We start from the raw sequence: 15561 nt of genomic DNA, 5'->3' as shown, positions 1-15561 counted from the left end.
TCCAAGAAGAAATCAAAAAATACATAGAGACAAATGACAATGAAAACACGACGATCCAAAACCTATGGCATGCAGCAAAAGCAGTTCTAAGAGGGAAGTTTATAGCTATACAAGAGTACCTCAAGAAACAAGAAAAAACTCAAGTAAAAAATCTAAACTTATACCTAAAGGAACAAGAGAAAGAAGAACAAACAAAACCCAAAGTTAGCAGAAGGAATAAAATCATAAATATCACAGCAGAAATAAATGAAATAGAAACAAAGAAAACAATAGCAAAGATCAATAAAACTAAAAGCTGGTTCTTTGAGAAGATAAATAAAATTGATAAACCATTACCCAGACTCATCAAGAAAAAGAGGGAGAGGACTCAAATCAATAAAATTAGAAATGAAAAAGAAGAAGTTCCAACAGACACTGCAGAAACACAAAGCATCCTAAGAGACTACTACAAGCAACTCTATGACAATAAAATGGAAAAGCTGGAAGAAATGGACAAATTCTTAGAAATGCACAACCTGCCGAGACTGAACCAGGAAGAAATACACAATATGAACAGACCAATCACAAGCACTGAAATTGAAACTGTGATTAAAAATCTTCCAACAAACAAAAGTCCAGGACCAGATGACTTCACAGGTGAATTCTATCAAACATTTAGAGAAGAGCTAACACCCATCCTTCTCAAACTCCTCCAAAAAATTGCAGAGGAAGGAACACTCCCAAATTCATTCTATGAGGCCACCATCACCCTGATACCAAAACCAGACAAAGATACTACAAAAAAAGAAAATTACAGACCAATATCACTGATGAATATAGATGCAAAAATCCTCAACAAAATACTAGCAAACAGAATCCAACAACACATTAAAAGGATCATACACCATGATCAAGTGGGATTTATCCCAGGGATGCAAGGATTCTTCAATATATGCAAATCAATCAATGTGATACACCATATTAACAAATTGAAGAATAAAAACCATATGATCATCTCAACAGATGCAGAAGATGCTTTTGACAAAATTCAACACCCATTTATGATAAAAACTCTCCAGAAAGTGGGCACAGAGGGAACCTACCTCAACATAATAAAGGCCATATATGACAAACCCACAGCAAACATCATTCTCAATGGTGAAAAACTGAAAGCATTTCCTCTAAGATCAGGAAAGAGACAAGGATGTCTACTCTTGCCACCCTTATTCAACATAGTTTTGGAAGTCCTAGCCATGGCAATCAGAGAAGAAAAAGAAATAAAAGGAATACAAATTGGAAAAGAAGAAGTAAAACTGTCACTGTTTGCAGATGACATGATACTATACATAGAGAATCCTAAAGATGCTACCGAAAAACTACTAGAGCTAATCAATGAATTTGGTAAAGTTGCAGGATACAAAATTAATGCACAGAAATCTCTTGCATTCCTATACACCAATGATGAAAAATCTGAAAGAGGAATTAAGGCAACACTCCCATTTACCACTGCAACAAGAAGAATAAAATACATGGAATAAACCTACCTAGGGAGACAAAAGACCTGTATGCAGAAAACTGTAAGACACTGATGAAAGAAAATAAAGATGATACCAACAGATGGAGAGATATACCATGTTCTTGGATTGGAAGAATCAATATTGTGAAAATGACTATACTACCCAAAGCTATCTACAGATTCAATGCACTCCCTATCAAATTACCAATGGCATTTTTTACAGAACTAGAATAAATCATCTTAAAATTTGTATGGAGACACAAAAGACCCCAAATAGCCAAAGCAGTCTTGAGGGAAAAAAATGGAGCTGGAGGAATCAGACTCCCTGACTTCAGACTATACTACAAAGCTACAGTAATCAAGACAATATGGTACTGGCACAAAAACAGAAACATAGTTCAATGGAACAAGACAGAAAGCCCAGAGATAAACCCACGCACCTATGGTCAACTAATCTATGATAAAGGAGGCAAATATATACAATGGAGAGAAGACAGTCTCTTCAATAAGTGGTGATGGGAAAACTGGACAGCTACATGTAAAAGAATGAAATTAGAACACTCCCTAACACCATACACAAAAATAAACTCAAAATGGATTCGAGACCTAAATGTAAGAACAAACACTATAAAACTCTTAGAGGAAAACATAGGTAGAACACTCATTGACATAACTCACAGCAAGATCTTTTTTGATCCACCTCCTAGAGAAATGGAAATAAAAACAAAGATAAACAAATGGGACCTAATGAAACTTCAAAGCTTTTGCACAGCAAAGGAAACCATAAACAAGACCAAAAGACAACGCTCAGAATGGGACAAAATATTTGCAAACAAATCAAAGGACAAAGGATTAATCTCCAAAATATATAAACAGCTCATGCAGCTCAATATTAAAGAAACAAACAACCCAATCCAAAAATGGGCAGAAGACCTAAATAGACATTTCTCCAAAGAAGATATACAGATGGCCAAGAAGCACATGAGAAGCTGCTCAACATCACTAATTATGAGAGAAATGCAAATCAAAACTAAAATGAGGTATCACCTCACACCAGTGAGAATGGGCATCATCAGAAAATTCACAAACAACAAATGCTGGAGAGGGCGTGGAGAAAAAGGAACCCTCTTGCTCTGTTGGTGGGAATGTAAATTGATACAGTCACTATGAAGAACAGTATGGAGGTTCCTTAAAAAACTAAAAATAGAATTACCATATGATCCAGCAATCCCACTACTGGGCTTATACCCAGAGAAAACCATAATTCAAAAAGACACATGCACCCCAATATTCATTGCAGCACTATTTACCATAGCCAGGTCATGGAAGCAACCTAAATGCCCATCGACAGACGAATGGATAAAGAAGTAGTGGTACATACATACAATGGAATATTACTCAGCCATAAAAAGGAACAAAATTGAGTCATTTGTTGAGATGTGGATGGATCTAGAGACTGTCATACAGAGTGAAGTAAGTCAGAAAGAGAAAAACAAATATTATATATTAATGCATGTATGTGGAACCTAGAAAAATGGTACAGATGAACCGGTTTGCAGGGCAGAAGTTGAGACACAGATAGAGAACAAACATATGCACACCAAGGGGGGAAAACCGCGGTGGGGTGGGGATCGTGGTGTGCTGAATTGGGTGATTGGGATTGACACATATACACTGATGTGTATAAAACTGATGACTTATAAGAACCTGCAGTATAAAAAAACAAACAAACAAAAAACCCAAAGCAGTGACTAATTCACCATTCTTCTCCATTAATTTGGGTGACTCCAGGAACCCGTCATTGCCTCAAATCAATGAAAGACTACTTACGTTTGAGAAAAGTTTTATTTATGACCACTAAGAGGTACTCAACTCTAAGGAAGATCAGAAACATTCTATTTGCTGACTCTTCACCCCTTTTCCCCAGTGGTTTAGGGCTTTCTAAGGCATATAACTTCCTAAGACACCCTCCTATCTATTTGCAAACTTCCCATTTATAAGTAGTCAAGCTAAATTAATAAAGAAGGCTACAAAATGAAATACACAAGATGATTCCACTTACAGTTATAGATTTTTTAGGTATCAGTTTAAAAAACAACAGTAAAACTTCATCAAGCATTAGAAAGTTTCTTTGTATAGTAGGACCTTAAGAAACTTCTAGTTCCATATGTTATATGTCTAGATTTTTCAAATTATTTTAATGATTATCTCTTATAAGCCAAAAAAAAACCACTTAGAAACACTTTAAGAAATAAGAATGAGGTAAAGGACATAACCAAGTGGTAGTTGAACTCTACTTGAACTATATGCTATATGAGAGAAATTCCAGTTAAATTAGTTTAACTTTCATAAAACAAAGGTAAATTTCTAAAGCTACTATCTGTTTATAAAATACATATTTACAATATACATCTCAAGATTACAGAGAAGAAAAAAATTACTCAAACTTACCAATATGGATATAGCCATGCTTGTATAATCTGTTAAGAACCAGTGTTAAAATAAGACCAACATTCCGAGAATTATAATACGTGAGATAAATAATCCATCCACAGGACAAAATGGTAGCTGTTGGGAGAAAAAAATGCAAAAAAAAAAAAGGATCTCACTATACGTTTCCTTCAGTCATCTTAATATCTCAATAAAGATTTGTTAGTGAAAGATCATTTATCACGTTCAGAAACGAGAGGATTTACTTCCATATGGTAAAATGTCCTCTTACAATTTAATACTTGAATTTTCAAAACCACAAGTTGATTCTTTATTCAACTTTCTTCATTCTCTGTAAGCCATTAGCCAGCAAAACACAGATTTCAATCAGATGAAGTAAAGCAATGTTTCAAGTAAAATGGCTTTCCTTTTTTTCCTGTTTCCTTTTACACTCCTTTGTTCTGTTTCAGTTATTAAACATACACAAAGATGTTCTGGGATGAAAAAGCCCATATTTCTGAATATTATGAAAAAAAAACTACCTTTATTAGGCTAAAAGCTCACTCCTAATACCATCCACTTAAAAATAAAGAAAACTGATTTTTTTTTTTTACATCATAGAAAGGTCACTTTTTAAAAAAAATAAATTTATTTATTTTATTTTTGGCTGTGCTGGATCTTTGTTGCTGTGCACAGGCTTTCTCTAGTTGTGGTGAGTGGGGGCTACTCTTCATTGCGGGGTACGGGCTTCTCGTTGTGGTGGCTTCTCTTGTTGTGGAGCACGGGCTCCAGGCGCACGGGCTTCAGTAGTTGTGGCACATGGGCTCAGTAGTTGTGGCTCACGGGATCTAGAGTGCAGGCTCAGTAGTTGTGGCACACGGGCTTAGCTGCTCCACGGTATGTGGGATCTTCCTGGATCAGGGCTTGAACCCGTGTCCCCTGCACTGGCAGGTGGATTCTTAACCACTGTGCCACCAGGGAAGCCTGAAAAGTCACTTTTTAAAAAAATCAATAGTCTCTGCTTTTAAAGTACTATTGGAAAGAAGTGACAATTTTAACCTACTTCAAGATATATCTATATTAAATAGGCCACCAAATACTATTTTGCTGCAATTGATAAGACAAGAACTTACTTTTTTTTTTTTTTTTTTTGCGGTACGCGGACCTCTCACTGTTGTGTCCTCTCCCGCTGTGGAGCACAGGCTCCGGACGCGCAGGCTCAGCGGCCATGGCTCACGGGCCTAGCCACTCCGCAGCATGTGGGATCTTCCTGGACCGGGGCATGAACCCGTGTCCCCTGCATCGGCAGGCGGACTCTCAACCACTGCGCTACCAGGGAAGCCCCAACAACAACTTACTTTTAAAGAACACCAGTAAATATTATTACAGTAAATGATATTCTAAATTTGATTATAAAATTTATAATATTCCCAAAAAACCTAGTTCGTAAACATACAAAACGCAAAACACAAGAAAGTATTTTTCGATAAATTTTCTTTTACTTATCCATTTAAATAGTATAACTATTTTCTAGATTAAGACAGTAATATAAAACAATTTAATATGTGTAACCTTTTAGCAACATCATATTAAGTTCGTAAAATTTTTAAAAATTTTTTTAACATAGGGCTTCCCTGGTGGCGCAGTGGTTGAGAGTCCACCTGTCGATGCTGGGGACATGGGCGCGTGCCCTGGTCCGGGAGGATCCCACATGCCGCGCAGCGGCTGGGCCCGTGAGCCATGACCGCTGAGCCTGCACGTCCGGAGCCTGTGCTCTGCAACGGGAGAGGCCACAACAGTGAGAGGTCCGCGTACTGCAAAAAAAAAAAAAAAAAAAATTATTTAACATAGATAAAACAAAGCAGTCACTGAGAGTCAAAATACAACATTCCTCAAGGTAGCTTAGATTGATGGTAATAGCTCTGAGGTAGCAAGTGCTATGATTTGTCCATAAAAATTATTTCTAGAACAATTCTTTTGAACACTTATTTTGATGGTACAACACTGTTTTAAGCTTAAAGTCATTTTGCATTAATTTTTACTGTAAATCACTGTGTGAAGAGCAGATAGTTACAGGCCCTTCAGAAAGGCAAAAGGTATCTGCTGAGAAAGTACACTTCTTTCCCGGAGAGTAACCACCTGAGGATTATGGCCTTTCACTGTATCATGTCCCCCCATCCCCTTCAATAGCGTAAGGCCATTAGTAAAACAGAGGGATTAAACAATCCCGCTAGGTTTTTCTGGTCATTGCAATTATTTTCACCTTAAAGAAAGGAGCTGTATACAATGTGAAAATGAGAAATTCAAGGTGACAGGAGAAGGGGCACCTAGGAAATCAGAAAGAATTCTGCCGGGACTTCCCTGGTGGTCAAGTGGGTAAGACTCCACGCTCCCAACACAGTGGGCCCAGGTTTGATCCCTGGTCGGGAACTAGATCCCGCATGCATGCTGCAACTAAGAGTCCGCATGCTGCAACTAAATATCCCTTATGCCGCAATGAAGATCCCGATTGCTGCAACTAAGATCCAGCACAGCCAAAATAAATAAATAAATGTTAAAAAGAAAAAAAGAAAGAATTCTGCCTTTAATTAAACTAAAAGGTAATTTTAAACGCTGCTTTTATGAAGTTATATTTCATAGTATTGTTTTGCATTTCATTTTACTTTTTATTTTTCGTTAATGATAATTTACAGTAGTTCATGTTTGTCAATTAGGAAAAAAAAAACTTGTAGTTGAAATGGTAATCCAATCTTACCTAGAAATCATGAATCATTATAATTCCCTTTATATATACTTCACCTCTACCATAACCCTACCATGCATCCTGCAGTGTCATGAAAGAAGCATAAGCCTGCACTCAGAAAAAAACAGCTGTGTAACCTGTGTAAGTTAATAAATCCTTATGGGCCTCAATTCCCCAACATGTTAATAGGAAAATAACACCTACCCTCATAAGTCTGCTGTGAGCATTAAGTGAGACAACATATGCAAAATGCCTGTGGCATGTGGCACACAAAGGATGCTCAATAAATATTACCTCAATAAATATTACCATTACCCTCCCTTTCCTCTCTCACCCCATCTTACCCTTCCTACTTTCCTCTCTGTATCTTTCTAATTCCCATGCTAAAGTTCAAATCAAACACCATTCTTCCACAAAACATCCTGGGCAGTAACAGCCTACAGTAATCTCTCCTTTCCTTGGTATTTTATTTGTATTTCTCCTTCTTATTTGTTCATACTCATTCATTCACTCGTATTTCTTCCCTTTCTCTGCAATTTAAGTATACACTGTCTTGTATTATTTGTGTACACCTAGAAAAGTTCGGCAATATAAGACAAAAAAACTTATTACTGGAAAAGCCCACTGTCAAGTGAATAAAGAGTGAGGAAAGAGATGAGAAGATTAATTAGGCAAAAACATATTTGCCACAAGGATTTATCACTTTTATAATAAAACAAAAGTGTTTGCTTGTATGTTGGGATGGGGAATGGAAGAGCTGATCTGAAACAGGAAAGATAAGCTATGTCTTTCTTCTCATCCCACTTCTAAGTCAGACAAGGAGGCAATCTAAGGAAAACAGCCTTCCAGGGCAGTTTCCAGAGCAAATATTCAAAGAAGCATAGATTAAAATCTTCTCCCCAAAAAATAAACAAATGGTATTATAAGCATTCTAACTTCAGTCAACCACTGCTTAAAATCTGGCAGTTGTTAATCCATACACAAAAAACAATAAAGTACAAGAAAATATATTCTACTTACCAACAAGAAGCCAAACAACATTGGAATTGTGTTCTGTAAGAAAATCTTCTAATTGAGTGATACTAGGAACAATACTCTCATTCTTCCTTTGATCCATTACTTAAGTTTTTCCAGAATAGCATCTAAAGGTCTGAAAGAGTTCAAAGGTTAAATTTAGAACTTAACCTATGTAAGGGGAAAATAAGGTGAATTTAATAAATGTGAAAGTTTATTAAATCATATTCTGCTTTCTTCAATAAGAAGAAATTTGTTATATTTGCAAAAATATAACAAACAACAAACATGTCCACATTTCTACATAAAATATAAAACAATGTATCATATTTTTAATGTCCTGATTTCACCATTCTAAGTATGAACAGAGACTCAGGTTCATTTACTATACTCTGGCTCAAAATAAGAGGGACATAATTATTCTTAAATCTAATCTAAGATATTTATCTCAACAATAAAGGAGTATTAATCATCTACATTAGACAAATTCACCTAGACTTGTCCTAAAAACTGCTACTTAATAATAATATATTTATATATTAAGTTGTATTAATCCTTCTTAACCTCTATCAGCTGTGTATTCCCATTATTCCATGGAGAAACAATCTTCCTAGTTTAGATTCACTCTGGATAGTTTGGACAGTAAGCAGATCTCCTGCCACCGGATGCTCAGGATAAATTACAACATATGTCAAATTGTGATTAGACATGAAAAATGTATGTATGTGTGTGTGTGTGTATGTGTGTGTGTGTGTGTGTGTACGTACTGAGAATGAGCAAAAAGTGAGGAATGAAAGTTCTGATTTTATGATCTAAGAAACAAGAAAATTATCCCTCTGATAATACAGTATTAACATGACTAACCCAACCCACCTATAACAAAATTATCTTGTGATAAATCAGAAAAAGGGGGGAAAGAAGTTAGACAAAGAAAGCCATGCAGTTAATAATCCCTTAAGACCAAACAGTATATGTGACTTTTATGAACAACTAGAAGGACAGATTTTAAAACAGGAAAAATATGTGAGGACAACTTTCTAGATGAAATTCAGTAGTTAGCTTGTCAAACTTAAAAGTGTTTTCTGTTTACTCGCCACAAATCTATCTTCATAGATTACAAAACAAGTTTAAAAACTGAGTGAAACAACATTGCAAGATACTATCTACAAGAGATTACAATATTTCATATTTCTACATTGTTGAAATCAGTATAATTTAGAGGCAAATTAAACATGCATTTTTTAAAAATGAAGAGCTCAGTAATAAAAGGTTTATTATTAAAAGTGATATGCAAACCTAAGGGCAAGATGGCTAGAGAAATTTTTTTAATGTTTTCATTTTTCAGTAAACCTTTTTTCCTATGTTTTAGAGAGTAAAAAATGTTCACATATTGAAAATACTGGTGGTGGCCAAAGGCGTGGGGTGGCGGAAATGATTGAAGATGTTCAAAGGGTACAAATTTCCAGTTATAAGATAAATAAGTTCTGGGAGTGTAATGAACAGCATGGTGACTATAGTTAACAATACTGTATTGCATATTTGAAAGTTGCTAAGAGATCTTAAAATTTCACATCACAAAAACAAACAACGTGTAACTATGCGAGGTGATGGATGTTATCTAAACTTACTGTGGCAATCATTTTGCAATATATACATATATCAAATCATTATGTTGTATACATTAAACTAATACAATGTTATATGTCAATTATGTTTCAATAAAACTGGGAAAAAGGCTGTATTTTTCAAGGCTTTGAAAAGTCTGTCGACTAGCAACTTAAAATTTGGAGGCTAACTTTTACAACATGAGCTTTCTTTCTTCCCTTTTCAGTTTTGTAGACTAGAAGAAGTAAAAGTTTTAAAAGAGAGAAAACACTTTGAAAAGACCTATAATCTAAAACCAAATATTCACATATTATATAATGGTTTACACATTATAAAATAACATCTATACCTATTTCATACTTATTTTTAACATTTTACAGATGCATCACCAGCACACTGAGGAAGAAAGGAGCACCTGGTGACTCCTAGGGGATGCTCCATGAGGGATGTACCCTGGCATTCAGATCTCCACATAAGAGGAAAAGTGATCTATCCACCAAAAGGATCTACAGTCCTCATGCAACATCACCTGGACCACCCACCACTGTAACAACCCACAGCCAAAGAGACTGTAATTAGAAAGAGGGTATTCAAGTTACCAAGAGAGAAAACTGCAGTATCACACAGTTTTAACCAACATTTGTCCAATTACTAGTTAATGCAAAACCTTTAAGAGAAATCAACAGACAAAGTCTCAATAGTTAAAAGAACATATTTTGAGCAAATACAGAAGTAAAGGTTAAGACTTAACAAGGGGCCCTAAAGTAAACAGTAGACATTCTGGCATAAAGTAAGTGAGTAAAAACAACACTGGACACAGAAAATCCAGACTCAAACGGGGCTATATGCTTTGCCACACTGTTTAAGTGGCACACCACCAATCCTTTAAGGAAGAGGAAGTGGAGACTGATATAAGAACCTACTGCAAAACCTTTTCATGGAGCAAATGATGGAATAAAAAACAAATTGGTTGTTTCCTCTTCCTCTTCCCTTCCTGAACAGTTCAGTTTAAAAGCCGTAACGTGGGACTTCCCTGGTGGCACAGTGGTTAAGAATCTGCCTGCCAATGCAGGGGACATGGGTTCGAGCCCTGGTCCTGGAAGATCCCACATGCCACAGAGCAACTAGGCCCATGTGCCACAACTAGAGCCCCCGAGCCACAACTGCTGAAGCCCGTGTGCCTAGAGCCTGTGCTCTGCAGCAAGAGAAGCCACCGCAATGAGAAGCCCACGCACCACAACGAAGAGTAGCCCCCACTCACTGCAACTAGAGAAAGCCCACGCGCAGCAACAAAGATGGAATGCAGCCAAAAATAAATAAATAAACCAATTAATTAAAAAAAAGAGAGAAAACAGATTGTTCCATCTCCTATTAAATAAACAAACAAACAAATAAATAAATAAAGCCATAAGGTAAAGCAGAGTAAGGCAGGAACCTGCACATGGGGGAGAGAGGGACAGGAGTCTCAGTGGCCTAGAGTAGGATATCAGAGCCAAATAATACCTTTAAATACCCTAAATTAAATACCCATTTGTGCGGTGATGAGGCTAGTGGAAAAGTGGCAGTATTTCAGGGTACTGAAGCCATAGCAGGATGAGGAGGCAATACTTGCAGGGAATAGGTTAGGCACAGGGTGCTGGAGACTGAGTGGAAGGACGAGGGTCCAAGGCACGGGGAGAGGGGCAGGAGAAGCAGTCCAGCTCAAGGTGTCAGAGCCTGGGCGAGTGAGGTCATCCACACAGGCAGGCTGCCTGGTGCAGGGTGTCAGAACCCAAGTGGAAGGCATCAGACCCCAAAGAGATGGGTAGACCTTCCATGCAGGAGGGCGATCTGGGGTACTGCATTGATGCAGGAGCGGGATATGAAGGGCGAACACCTGGGAGATAGCCCATGCAGGGGATGGGGGAGGGGATTAATCAAGTAAGTAAATATACCAAGAATAATGGGAGCCAAGTTTCTCACTGCTAGAGGATATATAAAGGAAGAAAATCAGAATTAACCCTGTGGTGCTGGATAAGAACTGGAGGTACGGTTTTCAATATAAACGGATATAGAAACAAATATAGCTGTAAATGTATATATGTATATTATGCATATGCTCATTAACAGGCCCTGAGAGCAGCAACACCCCAATATAAAGAGCAGAGAACTTTTCTTCTAAAAACAGTTTTCTATTAAGAGAGCTCCTTGAAGAAATGGCTGATTCCACAACTAGGGCAGGGAAAGTCAAGATGAGCCTTGTTTTCCAGAAAGGAAAGAAGTATTCAAAGAATGATGGGAACATGTCAAAAGGACATAAAAACCAGAGGCTCCCACTGGCAAAATTTGGGACAATTTAAGCAGTAAAATAAATAACAGTAATAAATTACAACCCATTTAATAAATACAAATCTATGAGTCCATACGAATATAAATAATCAATTAAATTTTGATGAGCAACAGGATACTCATATCATCTCAAAATAACTGCTCCCCAAAATAATTATTAATGACAAAGGGAAAAAGAGGAACTCTGAAAAAGCTGGCAATTAATTAAGTGATCAAAGTAAATACCATCAATATAGGGACAAATCAAAATCGTGCACTTTTTAATAGAAGAAAACAGCCTCACTTCCTTGATATTCCTGCCAAAGATACATAACCTGAATCTAATCTATCTTGCCTCTCTCTTCTGAATCATAATGACCAATAGAGATTGTTTTAGTCATCTTTGTATCCAAAATACCAGTGACAATGCCTTGAACACAGCCACTGTTTTCAAGTATCATATCATTTTAAATGGCATTTTTATCTATTACGTAAGAAGGTAACACTGATCTACGTGTTTTAAGACATGTTCTTGCAATATTTTCATGATTCACCTATATTCTTCTCTTCATTCTTCCTGAAATCCATGGTACTCATTTCAAAACTGCTGTCCACATTAGAAAAGAAATTGTGGCAAGTAATATTTTAGTGGCATACAAAGAAAAGCATGAAAATGTGAAACAGTTTAATCAAACACAACAACAACCAGAGATTTATCAAAGTCCCTAATTTAATACCACCACTACTACCAACATTCTTAGAAATAGCTTTCAAAAAAAGATTACTTTTCAAAATGAATTATCTGTAAAATATTTTCAAATACTACATTCAACCTATTTTCTCTTCCACTAGCATGAAGGAATAAAACTATCTAACATCTAATACTTGCATCATCAGACTTTTAAAGATAAAACTCCAAATCTTGATTGGTCCTACAAGAATAGAGGTCATCCTACAAGTCAATACAAAAAATACAAATAATCTGATAGAAAAATGAGAAAATATATAAACAGGCAATTCACAGAGAAAGATAATCAATAACACTAGCAATCGGGGATAATCACAATTTATCACCCACTATAAGCAAAAATTAGATAGACTGAAAACAACTATATTGGCAAAAGTATGGGGAAATGGGCACTTATACAGTTGATGGGAGTAAACTGCCTTTGAGAAGACCAATTTATCAGATACTATAAAAATGTACATGCCTTGACTTGAACATTTCAGTTCTAAGGCTCTATTTATTTCTCAGAAATACTTAGACACAAAGATGTTTTTTCAAGGACAGTCACTGCAACATTATATATCATACTGAGAAAACAGAAAAAATGTCAATTAATAGGAAAATAGTTAAATAAATTATGGTACACTCTTACCATATAAATACTATTACCATGTGAAATAATATGCAGCTTTTTTAAAAGAATAAAATAGCTCTATAGGGGATAATACAGGGAAATGTCCAGGATACATGTAATGTTAGCAGGAGAAAAGCAAGTTGAGCAAAAAGATGTATAGTATTCCACTTACATTTTTTAAAAAGACTATCCATTTTGTGTATTACATATATACACCATATAGATACACCACATATGCATGTACATATATAGTGTGTGTATATGTATATACTTTTATTAATCTGCAAAAACATTAGCTAAGCCATTACCTCCGAGAGCAGTGGGAGGAGATTTGGGGAAAGGAAAAGAATCAGTAAAGCAGAACTTTCACTTTTACTCTTGATAACTAAGTATTATTTAAATGTTTTACAATTGGCTTGTAATTCTTCCACAATTTAAAAAGAAAAAAGGGAGGGTGGTGGCTGGAAGACAGGACATGACAGGCGAGAAAGGGGCTTTTTTTGCCCAAGCACACACCCCTTGGCCTTTCCTTATAACTATGGCCAAGGAATAGGTGTTTCCCAACCCAAAAATATCAACTTGATCCTCTGTCATTCTACCATCATGTCTTTCCTTCTACGGTTCTTAAATCTTTGTCTTTTCTAAAAATTAAAATGCAAATACCAAGCAATATGAAACTCAAAGCCTTCATCAAAACATCAGAAAGACCAGTTAACACCTTAGCAAGAATTATTTGATTTGATAGCCTTGAGTGTAAGAATGGAAGCTGAACAGCTGTACTGTTCTAGAGAGGGGCAAGCTAAAAACAAGGAAGGAAGTAAAGAACACTAACAGGAAAGACACTGGAGGAAGGGAGAAAGAGGAAGCAGTTACCAAGGGAAAACAGAAGAGTCAAAAGGTCCTGCTTCAGGCTGTATTGTTCCAAAAGCAGACCATTATGTGGACTGAGAGCATGGACTCTGTACTAGACCACCTGGGTTCAAAAACCAGTTCTGACATTATAGCTATGTGATCATGGGCAAGTTACCTAACCACTCTGTGCTCTATTTCTTCATCCGTTAAATGAGGACACTAACAGTACCTGCCTCACAGAGTTGTACAGTGAGAATTGATGAGTTCAGATATGTAAAGCATTTAGAACAATGCGTAGCACATAGTAGATAATACCTTGTGTAAATGCCTGATACTGGCAACAAATGCCATTGGTGTCTTGCCCATAAACTGTTGACATTCACCTCTACACCAGAAGATTATTCATTCTGAACACCTGTAACATCCTACTGTAGGCTGCTTTCTGGCTGCAGGAACATGCTCAGTTTGTACTCAGGGCAAGCCAGAAATGCCAGAGTTAATGTCAATGATGGCTAGGAAGTTGGTGGGTAAACACCTGCAGCTTCCCTGCTCTTGGCTTGGGATAACTCTGAGGAATATTTTATTTAGTCTCCGTGAGTTCCCCAGTGGTAGTGAGCTCCAGATGGCCACAGTGGTAAATGTATCTTAGCATTTATCACACTGTATTGTAATTATCAGTTTAGAAGTCTGTCTCCCCACCTAGACAGCTAACTGCTCTTTAAGGATATGCTTGCCCTATTCATTGAGTGTGCAATATCCAACAAAGTTCCTGGTATGCAGTAGTCTCTCAATAAATACTTGTTTCATAACTGAATGAAATAAATGCATCATTATAAAAAGTACATAATTATGAGCTATTGCCAAAAGTAAGCAAGTATTTCCACTGTACTCAAGGCCAAGAGAGTCCTAAATGATCTTTTTCACACTCAAGAAAATTTAGTTTTCATTCACTTGAGTTTAAGGAAAGGATATCAAAATATCCTTTTGATAACCCAATTCCAAATATAACAAAAATGAAGGAAAAAAATTAATCATACTCAAATCCCTCATGCAACAATAAAGTCACAATTATTTGTATAAAAGGCATTCACATACCTTCAGACCATTATATTAAAGTTTTTCGAATTTAATCACAGTTCCTTTTCCATAAAGGAAACTACGTGGGGTTTTTTTGTTTGTTTCTTTGTTTTTTTAATTTTTTTTTGAAGTTTAGTTGATTGTGCCAATCAACTATAGTTTGGCACGAGATTGTTGTGCCCATCTCTGCAAAGTGACTCAGTTATACACACATTGACATTCTTTTCTTCTATATTCTTTTCCATTATGGTTTATCACAGGATATTCAATACAGTTCCCTGTGCTACATGGGTTTTAAGAGTTGGAAAATATATCGACTTCATAGCTCTCCTTTCAGCTTCATCAACATTAGCATTCTCTTCAACATCAAGCTTGAATACCTATTAGCACATAGCAGCATTCTGTATACTAGAAATTCTGTGAAGTATGCACTTTGTACACACTTTTGCATTGCTTGCCCATAAACCAAACTTGACTGATTTTACATTAACTGTTATAGAATATACACTTACTTGAAAACTTTTCAGGTACGGTTTGGTTTCTGTAAATATGTAAGAAATTACCTTGAGATACCTTTGTACAGGTCCCAATTTCAAAGTCATTTATATCCTCCTTAATTAAGAAGTCAGGTAATTGACCCAAAGAGCTCAGTAAATACCAACACAAAGGAACTGCCA

At 36.3% G+C, this 15561-nt stretch overlaps 1 protein-coding gene across 2 annotated transcripts in view; it reads right to left on the bottom strand.

The window, feature by feature from the left end:
• The window catches only part of BLTP1 (bridge-like lipid transfer protein family member 1), a 216686-nt gene that overhangs the window by 192126 nt on the left and 8999 nt on the right, over positions 1-15561 (bottom strand). For both annotated transcript variants that reach the window (XM_081223831.1, XM_081223832.1), the window contains exons 3-4: positions 7689-7818; positions 3947-4063 (exon numbers count right to left, since the gene is read on the bottom strand). In XM_081223831.1, the coding sequence (XP_081079957.1) occupies positions 3947-4063; positions 7689-7785 (214 nt within the window). In that variant the 5' untranslated portion in view covers positions 7786-7818. The remainder of the gene's footprint in view (positions 1-3946; positions 4064-7688; positions 7819-15561) is intronic.

Source organism: Mesoplodon bidens (genome assembly GCF_964165515.1).
Source record: "Mesoplodon bidens genome assembly, chromosome: 1".
Classification (NCBI taxonomy): Eukaryota; Metazoa; Chordata; class Mammalia; order Artiodactyla; family Ziphiidae; genus Mesoplodon; species Mesoplodon bidens.
This window is presented reverse-complemented; position numbering and strand designations above follow the sequence as displayed.